Raw genomic sequence first — 18,012 nt, forward strand, 5'->3', positions numbered from 1 at the left:
CGTGCTCCACATTCTCACACCATAAACAACTGATATTCGTTACTTTTGTTGTTGTATTTTTGGTGCTACTGCGAAACGCGGTCGCAGCAGAGCATCGGAGCAGCGCAGCCTGCGAGTGCCTGTTTTCCGTTGAGCAGCCCCCCGCCCCACCCCGCGCATTGCCACTGGCCAACGCAATTATTATTGCCATGTCATAGTTGGAAAGTGAAGTGCCAGCCTGCTCCAACGGTATGTGTGTATGTGTGTATTACTCTACTCTTTTTTTTTGTGAACAGTGGCATTCAAACAATATCGAAATCTCTCTAATGAAGTTGAAGATCGGCCAGCTACTGTCAGCGTTTGTAATTGTGCTGGAGAAATCAAAGCAATTGCAGGGCAGACACCGTAACACCGCACTTGAGACCCCCGAGCTCCCCAAGCGATCCACATACTACAGTGGAGCACATCGTATACTATATATATGTAAATTTGAGAATTTTAATTTTCACATTCTTAAAGTCAGTTTGGGTAAATTGATGGTTTAATTTGAAAAGTTTCAAAAAAAAGGTTATTAAATTATGTTGTCTAATAACTTCAACTAATAATGTGAAGAATATTTTTTGTTATTTCAAAATTACAATCAATATTAACCCCTCAATGTATAGAAATGTGAAATTCATTAATTTTCAAAATTAAATTTTGTGTAAAAAGAAAATAAGTAGAAGTTTGATAGGCTTAGCAAATAAACATTCAATATAGAAATTCATATTTTCTAGGATACTTCCCAGAAAAGACTAATTTTTAAGTGATTATAAAAATTTTAGAAATTTTTATTTTACTACTACATATTTGAAATTTGTATTTTTTTATTTTTTATTTATTTTTGACACAAAAATTTAAAGTTATTCATTTTTTAAATTTGATTTTGTTCAAAAAGCAAATAAGTAGATTGATACGCTTCAAAAAGAATAATTCCGTAATAAAATGTATCTTTTCAAGGATTCTTCCCAGAAAATATACATTTTTGGGGACTCTAATTTGTTTTTAAGATTTTTGTTACTTCTTTTTTAATTTGATTTTTTTCTTTTCACAAACTAAGATTTCTTTTCCACTGTACATTCAGATTGGAAGACGGGAGTATTGGAAGCTGGAGTGCACTTAACGGTGCGAGAATCTCTCGATCTCGATCTCGATGCGCAGCAGGTTGACGTTGTCTTTGAGATTTGAATATCAGCTTGAAATCGCTAGAGGAGAATGTGTGGCGATAAGGAGGGCACAATTTTGGACTCTGTGACTGTGAGGCAATTAATCATAGAAATTTCTGGGGCACAAATTGCCAAATAATTGCAGAATATTTATTTTGGATTTTTTTATAGGTCTGTGTTTTTTTTCTATCTTCTAGGTTTTACTTTCAAAAATATGTCGAAAAACTGGCTGAAAACGTAAATCGCTCATTGCCAAGTGAGATTTATGGCTTGATTATTTGCCAATGATGGCCCGGCCCCAAAGCTAAGCCAATTGGTCAGCGTTTAGGCCAAGTTAAAACCAAAGGCGATCATTTTATTGTTCGGCAGTTATTCTGCAGCTGACAGATTTGTCGAGTGCATTGAATATTCGTTGTACTAATTTTCTGTGGGCCGCCTCTCTATTTCATTTCGGCAATGGCAAAAATTTAATTGGACTTATCATGAAGTAGTCTGAAACGTTGGACGAAGTCAAAGTCAGTCTCTAAGTTGAAAACTCGAAGGCACTTCAGCAGCTTTCTTTTATGGCCGCTTGGTATAATGACTATGTGTGGCTTGGATCGTCGTGGATCGCTTCGCTTTAAATTTATCACCCACTCAAAAGCATTTTTCCATATGATGAGGCTTGCAACCAGACGGACTTCGAGTGGAGCCATGTACCTGCCACGGTCAAAGCAATAATTCAATAAATCTATTGCACAAATCCATGCGTTATTGGCAATATGATGATGAGGAGCCTGAGACTGCCACAACAGCGATCAACGACGGACGACGATCGTCGAAACGTCGTTGAACATCGTCGTTGACGTTGCATTATGCAGAAACTGTCGGGGCCAGAACTTGAACTCCAACTTGACTTTGACTAAAGTCCATCAAGTGGAAGTCGAGTCGAAGTCGATGTTGGAGTCGAAGTTGTAGCTGTAGTTGTAGTTGGCCTGTGGCCAACCGCAAAGTTGCAGCTTCTCTACACCCAAGTCTAAACGCAAAACGCAAACTATGCCCGGTTTGTTTTTTATTATATTTAGCAGAGAGCATAATAATTCTTTGCAGCCTCAAGTTGATAACGTTTGCATGGCCAATGATACACACAGTCCATGCTCAAAGTGGAGGTGGATGTAGAGCTGGATGGAGATGGAGATGGAGATGAAGCTGAAGTTGAAGCTGTGGAAGTGGAAGTGGAGGTTGTTTGCCTGGAGTGGAGTGGAAGTTCAAGTCGCAGTCGAATGCAAATTTGTTGCAACATATTGGCGTCGCTGAGTTGCTTCAGAAGTGCGCATCAAATAGAAGCAGCCCACTCGACTACCCTTTCCATACCCTGTAATCATAGGCAGGGTCATAAATGGAGGGCAAAGGCAACAAGGTTTGTAAAAAGAATTATTTAATGAATTGACATAAAAGAGTCTCAATAAATTTGGAATCAGGGATGAGTCTTGACAATTTTAATAGAAAAGAAAAAGATATTTTAATTAGTTTGCTTTGAAATCTTTGAAATATTGTTAAAAATACTTGATATAATATAAGATTACCAAATATTTGTAATAGTAGATCAATTTAATTTGCTTTTGAAAGTTGTAAAAATTGATTTATTATGAAAGATAATCTTATATTATATCAAGTATTTTAAATAGTAAATCAATTTTCGAAGATTTCAAAGGCAAACTAATTCAATAGATATTTAAAAATACTTGACAATTTTTTTTATTTCAAGTATTTTTAAGAATCTATTAAATATTTCAAACATAATCTTATTGTACATCAAGTAAATTTAATAATAAATCCAATTTTTATATACAAATTGATTTATTATTAAAAATACTTCATAATCTTATGTTATATCAATTTTTTAAATAGTAAATCAAATTTTAATTGAATAGATATTCAAAAATACTTGATATTTTTTTTATGTCAAGTATTTTCAATAATATATTAAATATTTCAAACATAATCTTATATTACATCAAGTATCTTTAATAATATATCAAATTTTCATATATCCAGGAATGAAGATCGTCTATTTTGTAAGGCATATTTTACATATTATTTAAAAAAGTTAAAGTAAGTATATTCATCAATAAATTATATAAAAGATTTTCACAAAACTGACGAGTTATATAAAAATATCAAAAGCAACTTTTCAAATATGTGAAATCTCAAATTTCATAAAAAAATTTAAAATTTCCAACTAAACATTTTTAATTTAAAATCATTAAATTGTTAAAATAAGTATTTTCACAAAGTTAACGAGTTATATAAATATATAAAATACGCTTTTGAAATATTTTAATCCTCAAATTCCATTTACAAATTTATAATTTCCAGTTCAACATTTTGAATTGCAATTCTTCAATGGATTTAAAAAGGAATTCATATTAATTCTAAGTTTTATTCATGTTTTGCATTTCCTAATTTGCAAAACTTACAGCTGCTCTTTTTACAGGGTATCTCGCAATTCATCATCATAACTACTCAAAGCTCAGGCGTAGGCTAGACAGAGAATTTCCGAATGCTCAGCGAAATGAAATATTATTCATGGCTTTGGCAACTTGTTGCACTGCAGAGTGAGTTTCTGTAGCAAAATCTGCATATGAAAAATTATTATTGTAATCCATTTGGCCTCTTATTTTTGCTCGTTTTTTTTTGCTTTTCTGGGGTCCGGAAATTATGCAGCAAAAACCGAAAAAAAAAACTTTAAGCCAAAGCGTTTCGCCCCCGAAAGAAAGGCGTCAGGAGATTTATGCCAGAGTCTAGAGGAGTTTTGAAGATTTGCGCAGTTTTTCGTATTTTTTTGTCGCTTTTGTTTTTGTTTCTGTTCTGATTCTGCGTCGTCCGTTGGCGTTTAACTGTCTAACTGGGCCGCTCTGTTATGTGGTTGCTTGTGGGGGCTTGGAAAATTTGTACAACATGCGCTCGGTGTTTCCCATAACTCAGCATTGTCTTAGTTGCTGTTGTTCCTGTGTTGATGCTGATGCTGCCTCTTGGCGGCCTTTTGGTGTTGAAATCATTTGTAGTGCAAATTTTGCCCCATTGCCCGCTTGATATATGAGGCAAGTGTGAAAATATATTTCTGATCAAATAGCAAACTACTTTGTTGCTTTTTTCATAGCTCAAATTGCTCACCAAAGAGGTGAGAGGTGATTTATGGATGTTGTACAAACGCTTAGAAAGGAACTTGATGGCAGGTTTTTTTGCTTTGGCGAAAGTCTTCGAAAGGGATTCCGTTTAAGATAAGAATTTGCTTTATAATATCAGTACTTTTTTGATGCCAATTTTGTAATCTTAAGCATATGAATTTGCTTTAATCATTTCAGTGATTATTTAAAGCCAACTAACTATTCACTCTTCTTTCTATCTATGATAAGATGCCAACTTTTCAGTCTTTAGGATGAGAATTTAATTTGATAATTTTATTGGTTTTTTGAAGTTAACTTTTCAGTCTTTAGAATAATAATCAACTTAAATAATTTCAATACTTTTTTTATGCAAACTTTTCAGTCTATACGATAAGAATTTGCTGTAATCATTTCAGTGATTTTTTGAAGCCAACTATTTACTCTTCTTTCTATTTAAGATAAGAATTTGCTTTATAATATCAATACTTTTTTGATGCCAACTTTTCAGTCTTTAGAATACAAATTTGCTTCAATAATTTCAGTGATTTTTCGAAGCCAACTTTTCACTCTTCTTTCACTCACTCAAGACAAGTGCTTTTTGCTCCTCACGTATATTTCTGGCACTTCCATCTGCAAAATAAACACTTTGGCCACACAACTTAACCCACTGTCATAGCTCAATAAATCATTGACGATCAATCGCTAACACCTACCCAACCCAAATAGAGTTATATAACACAGAGAGAGAGACCAAAAATAAACGGCTTCAGGTGAAATTTTATGCAGATAGACAACAAGTTCGAAATAAATAAACAACAACATTATTGTGCCCGCATCCTCAAGCTAATCCGGCGCCAAAAACCGCAAAAAAGACAACGAACGAAATCGAATGACAACGAGAGACATGGGAAGGGAAAAGAAAGAGCAGAAGATGCCACAGCAGCGGCAACAGCATTTGAGAGTCTTCCGAGCCAAGGCTTTGTGGCTAATGATGCGACACATTTGCTAATTTCTATTTGAAACCCACTTGCCGCATGGCTGAAGCCGGAGAGTTCGTCATCGGAATCGGAGTTGGAGTTCGAATTGGAATTGGAATCGGAGTTGGAGTTGGGGTGTTAATGATGCCAGGTCAACCGCAAAACAGGTCTCAATCTCAAGTTAAGGATGGAACTCAGTTGAGATGGATCACTGGCCCCAAAAAAAATACCACCCGAAGATTTCTTTTGTGCGTGCATGAAATTAAACCATGTTAAAATTAATTAACGGGCCCCAGACTCGGAACGCTTCTTTTGTGTTAATTATTTCGGGATAACTGCAAAAACTCGAATTGGATCTCGAAAGTGTGCAAAATCTTTTGGCGAATGATTCAGAGAGTCCGCTCAATGTGTCAATCAGTCACTCAGTCAGTCAAACGCTCTGTCATTCCAATCACTTTGCGCTTTGCTCGCTTCCATCTCTCTATTCCATTTCTATGTCTCAATGCCTGATTTATGATTTGCATAAAAAATCATTGGCAATTCTTTTACGGCTTTTATTTGTTTGTTTCTTATTTGTTATTGTTGTTGCTGTCTCTCTTTCTGTATAACTTTTACCTTTTGTTTGAAAGTCTTGAGTCTGACATTTGAACTTTTCACCCACAATTCCATTTGCCATGGCGTTGAAAAAATCTTTTAAGGAAATAGCGCCGAACCGTTTGCCAAAATGGACATTTCTCGACATTTCCTTAAATGAACACCAAGTGAAATTTTAACCAACCCAACGCTTAACTTACAGCCACAACAATAACAACAACTACAACAACAAAGGCTGCGCCTTTGCACGCGCCTCACGTGCAAAATTTCATTATACCCTTCAAATGACAGGCTCAAAGTGGGTGGATTAACTTCAATGCGTGCATCTGAAGTAAGGCAAAATGAACACATATATTTATAGAATAAAAGTTATTTAAGAAATACTTTTGTATGAGGGAAAAACGCTTATTTAATACTACTCTGACTTTCTTTGACTGTTAATCTGGTCTGTTGTCTATGGTATATTTTGAATAGTACATTTTGCAGTCGATAGTATATTTTGAATAGTATATTTCACAGTCTATGGTATATTTTGAATAGTACATTTTGCAGTCGATAGTATATTTCACAGTCTATGGTATATTTTGAATAGTATATTTTGCAGTCTGTGGTATATTTGAATAGTATATTTAGCAGTATATGGTATATTTTGAATAGTATATTGTGTAGTCTATGGTATATTTTGAATAGTATAGTTTGTATTCTATGGTATATTTTGAATAGTATATTTTGCATTCGATGGTATATTTTAAGTAGCATATTTTGTTCTCTATGGTATATTTTGGTTGTACTCTATGGTATAATTGGAATGTCATATTTTGCATCAATGGTATATTTTGGATATAGTTTTTTTTATCATCATATCAAAAACAAAGATTTTGATATATTTCAGTATTTAAATAATACCGCATCTTATTAGTTTTGCATTGCAAAATTGAAAGCACACTTTTCTAATATTTTCCTCTTTTAGTCAAAATTAATTTTAGAAAATCTGACTTTCCCCTTTTGGACCCTAGAACTTATCGCTTCTATTAGATACAAATAAATTAAACGAATTTCAGCGAAGATCATTTGGAAACTGTTAAAAGTCATGTTGAAGAAATGTATTCAAAAACTTTGGAAAATACTGAAAAATATTTTAAAATACCCTTTTATATGGTAGGTTTAAAAATGTATCATTGATAATTTGATGCATACCAAAAATGTGGAAAACATATGGGTAATACATTGCGTATCTTTTTAATTACTTTATTTTATAGAACATCACATATATGAAGTTTATATCAATCACTTTCAGCTCATCTAAGCTAGCTAGATTATCTACATTAAATTGTCTAAAACAATTCAATACATCTTTGTATAAAATCAGCATGATTTTTGATACTTTTTTGAATCGTTTTGAGCTGCGCACTGGATGTTTTGTGGTTACAATAACGAACATGATTTTTGTCATATTCAGCTTGCATGTGCCCATGGTAGCTGACTTTGATATGTCCAATTGGATTGCAATCTTGGCGGCCATCGAAAGGCTCTTCGAATTCTTTTCGTTTCTCTTTGTGAGTTACGGTTTGTATCAAGTGAGTTTTGATTAAATTTATAATTCATTTCAACTAACTATAAATTATAAATTTTTAGCGAAGTCGTCAGATGCTGTTAATTTGGCAAATTCTTATACCGCTTAGTTTTATTTTCAATGTTGGATATTATTTCTATCTAAGCGCTGTGCTGAACAGTCTAAAATGGTTGATTCTCTTGGTGTTATCCTTGTGTAAGTTGTTTTTAATTCTAGAATTTTTATTGGCATAAGTTTTGTTTATTTCAGATCTCATAACGTATTCGCTAATGCTGATCAATTCGTATTACGATGAGCTGGGCTACGTGGAGGATTATATGAGAGATTTGGAGTATATACAATCCCGGAACTTGCAGAAAAATCCGCATAGCTATAATCCATCGATGAAATCTGAAGATCGAGTTGTAAAAATCACTAGACACACTGCAACCTATTGCAAAGCAACAGTAGCAACAGGTAATCTGATCTGTCTCTCACCCCCCCCTTTCCACTCCTCTTAACCAAAAGAGTCAGTATGAGTATCTGTCTGTCTGTCTTTCTTTCTTTCCATCTTTCTATCGTTCAAGGCAATGGCCAGAGGGCTGCGCTGTTGCTCTGTTGCAGGTAATCGGATATGCCACAAAAGGCGAAAGTCTCTCGGCGCATACCATTTTTTTCCACCATTAGTTTATTATTGTTATAATTTCTTTATTGTCATTATTATACACACAGATACATATATGCGCTAGAGAGTCTCTTCTACAAAACAGCAGCAGCAGCAGAGGTTCAACTTTTTTTCAACGCTGCTTCATTTCGGAGTCAGCTCGTAATTACCATCCACACAGACTGAGAGCTGCGAAGAAGACGTGGAACGTGTTGATTTCTCAGCCAGGCAACCGCAAATCCACTTGGAGTTCGGTTCATTCGAGAGGCACTTGAAATTATGCGGCTGTTAGCTACCAGATAACGCTTTTGATTATGACAACGGGGCCATAACGATGTGCAGCGATGGAAAGCTGCTGCGGCAGCTGCCAACTACAATCTTGGCCAACTTATATATTTGTTGTTGGCGGGGGGTGCGTGGCCCAAAACAACACCAACAACAACAACGACAACAACAGCTGCATCGGCAAAGACAATTCAAATCATTTTGAGTTTTCAGTTTTCGGCTGCCTTCGACATTGATTCACATTCACGTCAAATGGCCAACGGGTGCACAGTAAATGAAATCGCTTTTTGATGTGCCCTCCCGCCTCCCTCTGCCTCTCCCCTCTTCTGCTTCTCCACTCTTGCACCTCTTTTGCCCACTTGTCTTTTGGCTCGCGCTCACTTTTTTTTTTCTCGGTTTGGAGTTTGAAGTCCAAGCGTTTGTTATGGTCTCTATTATTGTTTATGATGATGGAGTGCCGCTTTTCGGACCAGAATTCTATTCACCTACCATTTGAAATGTGCCCGCCTATTTGTCGTCCACTCTTCTGGCATTTCTTTTCTGGCCAAGTGCGACTACAAAATGCATAAACAATCGACAAACCAATTTCACGTCTTTGGAAAAAATAATATTTAAAATAAACGTCGAATATTTTGCCCCCGGTTTTTTTTTTCTTTCCTACTTCTTTTACCATACAGCTCTTCTATCATTTGCCTCCTTTTCTTTATTGTTCTTGATTGAAATGAAGCCAAAGTCAGTGTAAATATTGAAGCTATTTGCACGATGCACAGTGGGGCAAGGGCAATGGAAAAAAATGCTGCTAATTACAAGTGTACACATTACAAAACTAAATTGAACTAAGAATTTTGAATCAACAAAAAATTTTACCATATACAGATATTAGTAGTAATTAAACGTTACTAAAAGACATTTTTAATTTCTTAGAACTAAAATCTTCAAAAAAGTTCTATAACTCTATATTTTAGAAATGAATAGTAAATAATCATATCCAAGGAAAATATGGGAATTTGTTTTTGACAATAATTTGAAAAATAACTAAAAGTTATTCTTATAGCTCTGGATTAGTCTTATTATATATTTAGAGCTAGGATTGATTTAAGGAACCTCTTCTAATTTAAGATAAAACATATAAATTCGATCATTTTTTAGTTTGCGTACGATTTCGATGTTTTTTGGAATTATCTTTAAGTAGAAGTAGTATGAAATCATTCATACCATAACTCTTATTTAAAAGCTAATCAAAAGCTAAAGGAATTTTTACTCAAAATAATAAAAGTTTTTATATAGGTTTTTTTCACTTTAGATAATGTCGCCCATATTTCTCATGGATACCACTCATTTTTAAATATAGAATTATAGAACTTTTTAAAATACATAATCTCCTACAAAAATAGAAATTTCTTTTAGTAATACTTGTTTTTAATTCTTGTTATCCTTAGCTTTTATTAATGTTTTGACAAAGAAGTTATTTAAAATTTCATTAAGTGTAAAATAGTAAATAAAGTTTATTACTCAAAGTAAATGCATTTCGTCACACTGTGCGGCAGCAGTAACAAATAGCGAACATATTTTGATAGCATTTGAATATCTCTTTGGGCAAATGACCGCAACCCCGCCCTCAGCTTTGCTAAATGAGTAAAAAATTGAAGCAAAAAAAAAGCGAGGAGATGGGGGAGAAGAGTAGCAAAGAAGATGAAAAAGAGAGACAATTAAGCTTAAGGAGCATTTCATTTGATCGAAGAAGAAAGTTCCAGAAGCAGCACACAAAGAGAAACCCATGAGTTAGAGTTCGAATTGAAGTTGGTGTCTTAGAGCCCATGGGCTGAGCTGAGCTGGCGTTATTTATGGTCCGCACTTGGATAATGGACCTTGAATACACCAAACAACAACAGAAACAATAAGTGCCCCCCGTCATGTGGCATGAATCATCGGAATAGAAGAAGGGGGAGTTCCAGTTGTTACATTTGAATTGCAAAAGACAAAGTTCGGTTACAATTTTTTGACATTTACGGATCATAACAATTTGAATTTAGCGTTCGCAAATGAGACCATTTTTGGCTATGGCCAAAGCAAAAGCAATGCCCCAGGGCATCAATTTGGACATGTGCCCGTTGCCGTTGTGTGTGTTACGTTTGCTAGCAAATATTTTAAGTGGTCTCCCCAGTCGAATGAGTGTCAAGAAGTATCCACAGAGATGTTTCTTCTCTCCTCTACTCAAAAGTCTCGCAGCTGTCCAAGGTGCGTTGCATTAATCAAAAATTTCTGTTATGTTTGACAAAATTAACATAAATATGAGACAGCGAATGGCATTGGTTTAAAAATAAACACGCTCAGAGCATATCCTGCAACGGTTTCACTTCCGATTCTACAGGAAATTTTCCCATGACCCCGTCGAACGTTGATTTGCTCTTGTCAGCATCTTCTTCTCCTGTCTCCTCCGTCTCCTGCTGACTCAGCTTGGATATGCACTCACATGTTTTTTTTGAGGTTGGCTTAGGTAGCTAACTAGATGCATGCCCACGCTTGAGAGTGGAAGAGAGTGAGGGAAGGAGGGAAGTCAACAAATCCGATGTCGATGAACAGGTTCTTTTCCTGCTTTCGGTTTTTTTTTCGGTAATTTGAGCTGTAGGAAATGGAGCAGCGGCATCTTTCTCATATATGTATATGAATACCATTTGAAATGTGTCGTGTTCTTTATGAGAGTTCACTGCACCTCAAAAGTTGCGAGCCTGAGAAGCAGGCTGTGATTCTTAATGAGTTTTTTCCTCCTTCTCTCTTCTTTTTTTTTTGGGGTCAAGACTTTGCCGTGAGAGTTGGCGACGCGTCCAGGTGGGGACCCAAAATGTGAGATTAGGGTGTCGCTCACAGGGATAACAATTGACGAGAGCATGTTTTGTGTCTGCATAAAAACTTAAATTATTGTCATAAACAAATCTTATTGTTTCATAGATAACACAAAATGTGCAACGCACGAAGTGCAACAATAAACTGCTACTACAACAGCATCTGCACGACAACAACACTTTTTCTTTATTTCCTGCATTTTGTTTTGACAATTTTCGCTAATTTGTGTTGTAAGTTGCAAACATTCAAAAGCAAGTCGACTGCGTAATGCTCTTTTGGGGATTAGGGAAAGTGAAAAATATATTTCTAACTGCTCCTTATTTACATTATAATCAATAATAATGTAAGGTTAGGTACCCAGTTCTTTAGCGCAAAGAAAAGTATCAACATAAAATTAAATCTTAATTTTGAAAAAATATGAAAACAACAGAAAAATAAACCAAATCTAACTGGGTTTTTGCTGGTTTTTTATCTCTTTGCTTTATTTAACAAAAACAATGTTCCAGCAATCAACTAACAAAAAGGAAATGTGCTTCTGTCGTACTGCTATTTTAATGAGCACAGCTGTATAGAAGCCTTCTAGCTCTTACCATTCCGGCTGTGCATTGATAGTACTTACTTAAGCATAACCTAAATTTATTTTTGTACTGATCGTTGATAATATTTACTTAAATAAATCACTCTTTAAATTGTCCTAATACTGTTGACAAATATTTCAAAAGATTCTTATATTATTTAAGTTCTGTAAAAACATCAGCCTTCTAACTCTTATTACTTTTGGCTGTCGGCTGGTAGTTTGGTGAATCAGTAGGACAGTCAAAAAACGTAGTTTGACAAAAGAAATACTTTAATAGCTTTTGAAAATTAACTAGAATGCTTCTCATTCTGGTTAGAACATATAAGAATTTGCTAACTCTCAACTCTTACCATTTGACTATATATTGATGGAGACTTCTTAACTCAGTCAGTCTGCCAAGAGAAACCGTTTTGTCAGTAAAAAAAAATGTATACAAGATTTGATTATAAATAGAAATAATTTCAATCTTAGGCGATCTAAAATTGCAGCCTTCTAAACTTCCTAACTTAATCTCTTCTTGTTGAAAGTTGTTTTAAAAGATCAGCTAGAAACTATTGACAACTATTTGATTAAGTTATTCAATACATTTATTTAGATTCACATTTTATTTAAATAGCTTACTTCTACTCTTTTGGCTAAATTTGTATTAATTTTCCATGTTTAATTTAATTCTACGTCTTAGTTAATCAAAAAACTGCCTAATTATATTTGACGCAACATGTTTGTAAAACAAATTGAGAATTTAAGTAGGACAATTTGCATATTATTCATAATATTAATTAGTTATTCAGACGTCACGCTCAACACGACAAATTGTTGAGGCTTTAAAGCGTAGAGTAGCCAAGCCAACAACACAAGCAAGTGTTTTTTTTGTGTGGGGGAAGCGAGCGCGCCTCGCTTTGGTTGGCCAAACGCAAAGCTAGCGAGAGAGAGCATGCAAAGAGCGAGTGAGCAACAGAGAGAGAGAGAGAGAGCTAATGTAATGGCTAGTGCGTGAGCTGAACGACAACACGATATCATCTTCATGCACACTAATACATAGGCAACCTGCTTTGGCTTTAGCTTTAGCTATGGCTAGTTGTCGGCTTAGCCATTGTTGTTGTATTAGTTGTTGTTGTTGCTGCTGTTTCGCCAATTAGTTAGCTGCTTTGGCTGCGTAGCGTGCAATATTGGCATTGGCTAAGTCAAGTCAAAGGGGAGAGAGAGGAAACAAAACAAAACTTGGCTCGCAGCCAACAATTGTGCAGGCAAACAACAAACAGCAGTTAACGCGTTTTATTGTCTTGCAAGTTTTGTTGTATATGTGTGTGTGTGTGCGTGAGTGGGACAACAACAACAACAACTACAGCATGGCGTAGATCATTAGACGCTGATGGAGATGGTGTTATTATTTGCACGTTTTGTGTGAAATGCACTTGGCCCACAGTTCGCTCTCTCTCCTCCCTCTCTTTATTTCTCTCTCTAACTACCAGATTGCCATCAGCTGCAATTCTTACTGGAAACCTCTGCAAACAAAAGCAGTTTAGCAATAAGTTAATATCGCTTTTGCTGATGTTTTGCAATTGCAGCTGGCTTCCCCTTTTTCCCTTCTCCCTCACTGTCCACTTCACTGATAAGCCTGACGACAACCGATTTTTTGGGGCCATAATAAAGCAGCGAAAAGTCAAAAGACAACGACAACAAAATGGTAAACAGATTGCGCTTTATGAATATGCAAAGATTAAACAACAACAATTGACTAACTGCCCCCTCTTTACCCCTCTCTTCCCTGCCTCTCTGCTTGTTTTTGTCATTTCGCTTTTTTTACGAATTTCAAATTTTTTTAACGAGCTAAAAACTGAAACTGCACAAAATGAAAAAAAGAAGCAAACTTTCCAACAAACAAAAGACTGCCCCAACAAGCACCCCAGCAGCCGGGACACCCTACAAAACATACCGAACCAGAGCAGAGCTGAGATCCAGCCCAAATGAGGCAGCCCCCAACTGAAAGAGGGACAAAAAACCAAACAGCAGAGACAGCAAAGTAAAAAAAAAAAAAACGAATGAAATTTAGCGTAAAAATTGAGATCTTTTGTCTGCGATAAACGTGAGCATTTTGTTTGTCACGACGAAGTGTGCTTTTTTGCGCGATCGCTCCGACTTGAGGAGCTGGAGCTAAAGCTTGGATTGAAGTTGCAGCTGAAGTTGGAGTTGGAGCTGCAGCTTTAACTGGAGCTGAAGCTGAAATTCGGGAGCAGAAGCCCGGAAATTAGAGCAATGCTACAAAGTAACGCCTTATTAAAAAAAATCCGTCGTTCTGTCTGTCATCGATAAAAACACCTAGATCTCAAAAACTTTACAAGCTACAGCTACCAAATTTGGCTACATTAAAGTATTGTCATCAACAACAACTTTTCCCTGCTTTAAAACTTTGCCACACCCCCTTCTTCGCCCTTCAATCACATAAATTGCATAGCTGATCAATCATAAACTTGAGCCATCCTTCAGCTATCACTGTGAACAGCCAAAAATCATCATTGACCAAACTCCACTGCCAATTGGCCAAGTCAGAAAATTCACCGATCAAGCGCGAAATTTGGCGCACACAAAGCGAACAACGGACAACGAACGAGCTAACAAGCAGGGCATAAACCGGGGGGAGGATGGCCACCTTTTGATACCCTCTGTTGGCCATGTTTTCGACTATTTTTTATAGTCGTTGTTGGGTCTTTGTTATCGCCAGTTTGCCAGCCACAAAAGGCCCTAAATGCGCGTCTATTTTGTTACAATTTAAGACGCTTATTAGAAATCGTTTGCAAATTGTTTGTGCAAGAAAGCAGCAGCACGATCAGCTTGCCAGTTGATCTCTTCCCTTCTCTGCTTCCTCTGGTAACCTGAGTGTTGCACTAGCGTACCAAACGGAAAGCGAGAGGCAAGAAGAGGAGAGCGAGAGAGAAACTCTACTGTCGGAGGCGAGCCACGAAATGCGTGCATATTAATTTCATATATTTACGTCGAGTTTTTGCTCAACGATCGCTGAGCTGCCATCTCTCTATACAGCACACGTGAGCCGTTGCCTGGAGTTGCACTTTGGAGTAGGAGCTGGAGTCGAGCTTGGAGACTTGACTATCCAGACTGGTTGTTGTGGCTGCCGCTGCTGCTGCCTGCTGATGATCTAATTTGGCAACAATTGTCGTAGTTCGAGTCGAAGTCGTTTGTTTACCTTTTGGGTTTTCGTTTGGGAGGGCAGCTGAGAGGGTTTGGTTGGGGTCGGGATGGGGAAGTGATCCACACACACACACACACACATGAGGCATGGCCTAACCTGGTCTCCGCCTGGGCGATCAATTGATCTCGATAATGAGTTTGCTTCGTAGTAGAGAACGCACCCATATTTTATACTCTAACGGTTTAAGGTAGTTGCAATATGGAGATTACTAAAATATGCGAGTTTAGCATAAACAATAAGGAAATTGAAAGCGTTTTAAGCTTTGGATTCTTGAGTTATTAAAAACCTAAGTTTTAGTTTCTACAATTATTAAAAAGAAATTGAACCCAACCACATTAAAAAAATATTTTCTTCCTCTACTCCAAAGTCAGACATAACAAAATAAATTAAGCAAGATAATTACCTTGAAACGACGAAAGCCAGAAGTCACAACTATAAGCTGAAAAAGAAAATTGTTAAATATAATAAAATATATTTTATAAAAATGTCAAAATATTATTAAATCTATAAAACTTAATAGTCAATAATAACTTGCAAATTGAAAAAAACTTTCCTAAACATTTAAAGAATTCAAAAATTAAAAAAAAAATTTAAAGATAGCATAAACTTTCGTAAAAATATATTTTTTGTAAAATCTAGTAATAACAAATCAAAAACTATATAACAAATACCTTTTTTAAAAGCTGTGGCAAATTTTAAAATCTCTCATTAAAATACTACGATTATTACTCTTAAGAAGGGAGTACCAATAAGCAAATGATCTACAAAATCTCTGAGTTTTGATTCCTTTTCAATACATTATTTTAAAAAACTCTCACAAGGAATTAGAGCCGTATTAGACAACCTTTTTATTTGAGTATGTTAAAAAGTTAAGAAAATACTATTATTTCTTTTAAGAAGTAGTAATTGGAAAACTCTAAAACAATTGTCTGTTTAAGCATATTATACCAAAATATGAAATTAGAAATCTTTAAAAAAGGAATTAGTAAGGAAAAGATTAAAAATTCACAAATGAAAAATCTTTGAAAAGGAATTACAGTTCTAGTTATCCTCATTCTTATTTAAAAAGATTAAAAATCCACAAGGAATATATAAATATGTTCATGCTGTTTTTTTTTATTGCAATAGTTAGGGTATTAAAAGCTTCGACCTGCCTTAGTTGTTGTTACTTAACCGAAATAGTGTCGCCCGTGGAGCGACGCGTCGTCTTTTGATTTCTCTTTCCGCATCAATGGCTCTGGATCGGGATCGCAAGATGGGAATGAGATGGGGATGGGGATCGGGTGGGATCGTTTTAGATTTGCTGCTTTTTCGCGTATGAAGAAATGTAATATATCTGCGTATTTTGTGTTGATCTTTTTCATTAAAATAGGTTTATGTTTAATAAGACGTTGATGGAGCTCTCTCTCTGTCTAACTATTGAACCATGTGTGTTTGAGAGTGCTTCGATTTGATTTAGTGACTGCCATTTTGTGACTACCTGCCTGCCTGCCTGCCTGCCATACTATTCATTCCCCTTTGCAACTCGCCAGCACTCCTCATCCAATCACGCTCACATTGTACGCTTGAGTACGTGCACTGAAATTTAAATATAATTTATGAGCCGCGTTGCATATAAAAAAAAATCATAGCAACAACAACAACAACAGTAAACAAACGTTGAATGTTTGAAACTCTTGGCGAAGGCAATAAAATGTCGCGATTGGCTGATTGACTCTGTGCAAGCTTCGTTACCGATCGATCGATCGATGGAGCGATGGATCGCCGGATTGTTTATATTTATTTGAAATCCGTATGAAGCTTACGAAAGAGGAGCATGACCCAAAAAGTAAACTTGGTTGTAAATCGCTTGACAGTTCATTGAAGAGAAGACGAGCGAACCAACCAAACAATCGCGATCAACTTTCAATTCCAATTGAAAGGGCGCAAATCCAATGTGACGATGGATTCCACTAGGAAAAGGTTTCCCATTTCTAATAGGAAATGATTCTCATTTTTATAATCAATTGAAATTTACTTAAATATTTGAATTCTTAGTAGTCTCTTAAGAAATATATATTAATGATTTGTTTGCTTATTTCACTACAAAAACTTTAATATTCATTCGAGTGCTGTTTTAATTTCTAATTCTAAAATGACGAATAAATAAAACTTCAGAGCTACAAAAATGTAAATAACAAATTCGTTAAATTTTAAATGGGCTTTCTTCTATTAAATGCTTTAAAGATGATTCTTTAATTGTAAAAACAAATAAAATTCATTTAAATATGTATTTGCATTTTTACTTGCCTCTCAATAAATATTTAATTTGAAACACATTAAAGATTTCGTTTGCATATTTCCAAAATGACGAATAAGAAAACTTCAGAACTACAAAAATGTAAATCACAAATTCGTAATTTTAAATTAGATTTTTCTATTAAATGCTTTAACATTATATTACCTTTTTTAAAAATCAAATTATATTTATTTAAATATTTGCATCTTTACTTGTCTCTCAATAAATATTTAATTTGAAATATATTGAAGATTTCTTGCTAAGAATTTATTACTCATTCTTTATATCCTAAAATCTAAGTTTATCTTTAATAAGAAGGGTTGTGTTCCAGCTTTCTCATATCACAAGCCTTATAGTCTAAGAAGTTGCTTTCAAATTCATCCAAGAATTCTCACAAATTTTTCCCATTGGATTCAACGTTGCATTTTAAATGTTGCCCGCTGATCTTGCTGTGAATTTCAAATGTAAATGAATAGAATTGTTTTTTATGTTTTTTTTTTCAGTGTTTTTGTATTTGTTTCGGCTTTGTTGTTGCTGTTTTCTTCTTGGCTGCCGTTTATAATAAATTACTTAAAATTATAAAACATTTTCATATCAAAAATTTATAAGTATAGAACATTTTCAATGTATGCAAAAGTTTATCAAAAATACATATTATATATATAGTGTATAGAGAGAGCGAACATTACAATCTAAAATA

General features: G+C 35.1%; 1 protein-coding gene across 3 annotated transcripts; it reads left to right on the plus strand.

Annotated features, from left to right (window-relative positions):
* The first annotated feature begins 7,229 nt into the window (after positions 1–7,229).
* LOC132798960 (uncharacterized) lies at positions 7,230–11,298 on the plus strand. 3 transcript variants are annotated; one of them, XM_060810998.1, is made up of 4 exons: positions 7,230–7,481; positions 7,540–7,672; positions 7,727–7,933; positions 11,204–11,298. In XM_060810998.1, the coding sequence occupies exons 1-4, from the start codon at positions 7,275–7,277 to the stop codon at positions 11,251–11,253; spliced, it is 597 nt and encodes a 198-aa protein (XP_060666981.1). In that variant the 5' UTR covers positions 7,230–7,274; the 3' UTR covers positions 11,254–11,298. The 3 variants fall into 3 exon arrangements, with proteins under 3 accessions (XP_060666981.1, XP_060666984.1, XP_060666982.1); XM_060811001.1 differs by having other exon boundaries at positions 7,545–7,672; XM_060810999.1 differs by lacking the exon at positions 11,204–11,298 and adding an exon at positions 8,044–8,150 and having other exon boundaries at positions 7,234–7,481.
* Positions 11,299–18,012: the final 6,714 nt, after the last annotated feature.

Source organism: Drosophila nasuta, chromosome 2L, assembly GCF_023558535.2.
Source record: "Drosophila nasuta strain 15112-1781.00 chromosome 2L, ASM2355853v1, whole genome shotgun sequence".
Taxonomy (NCBI): Eukaryota; Metazoa; Arthropoda; class Insecta; order Diptera; family Drosophilidae; genus Drosophila; species Drosophila nasuta.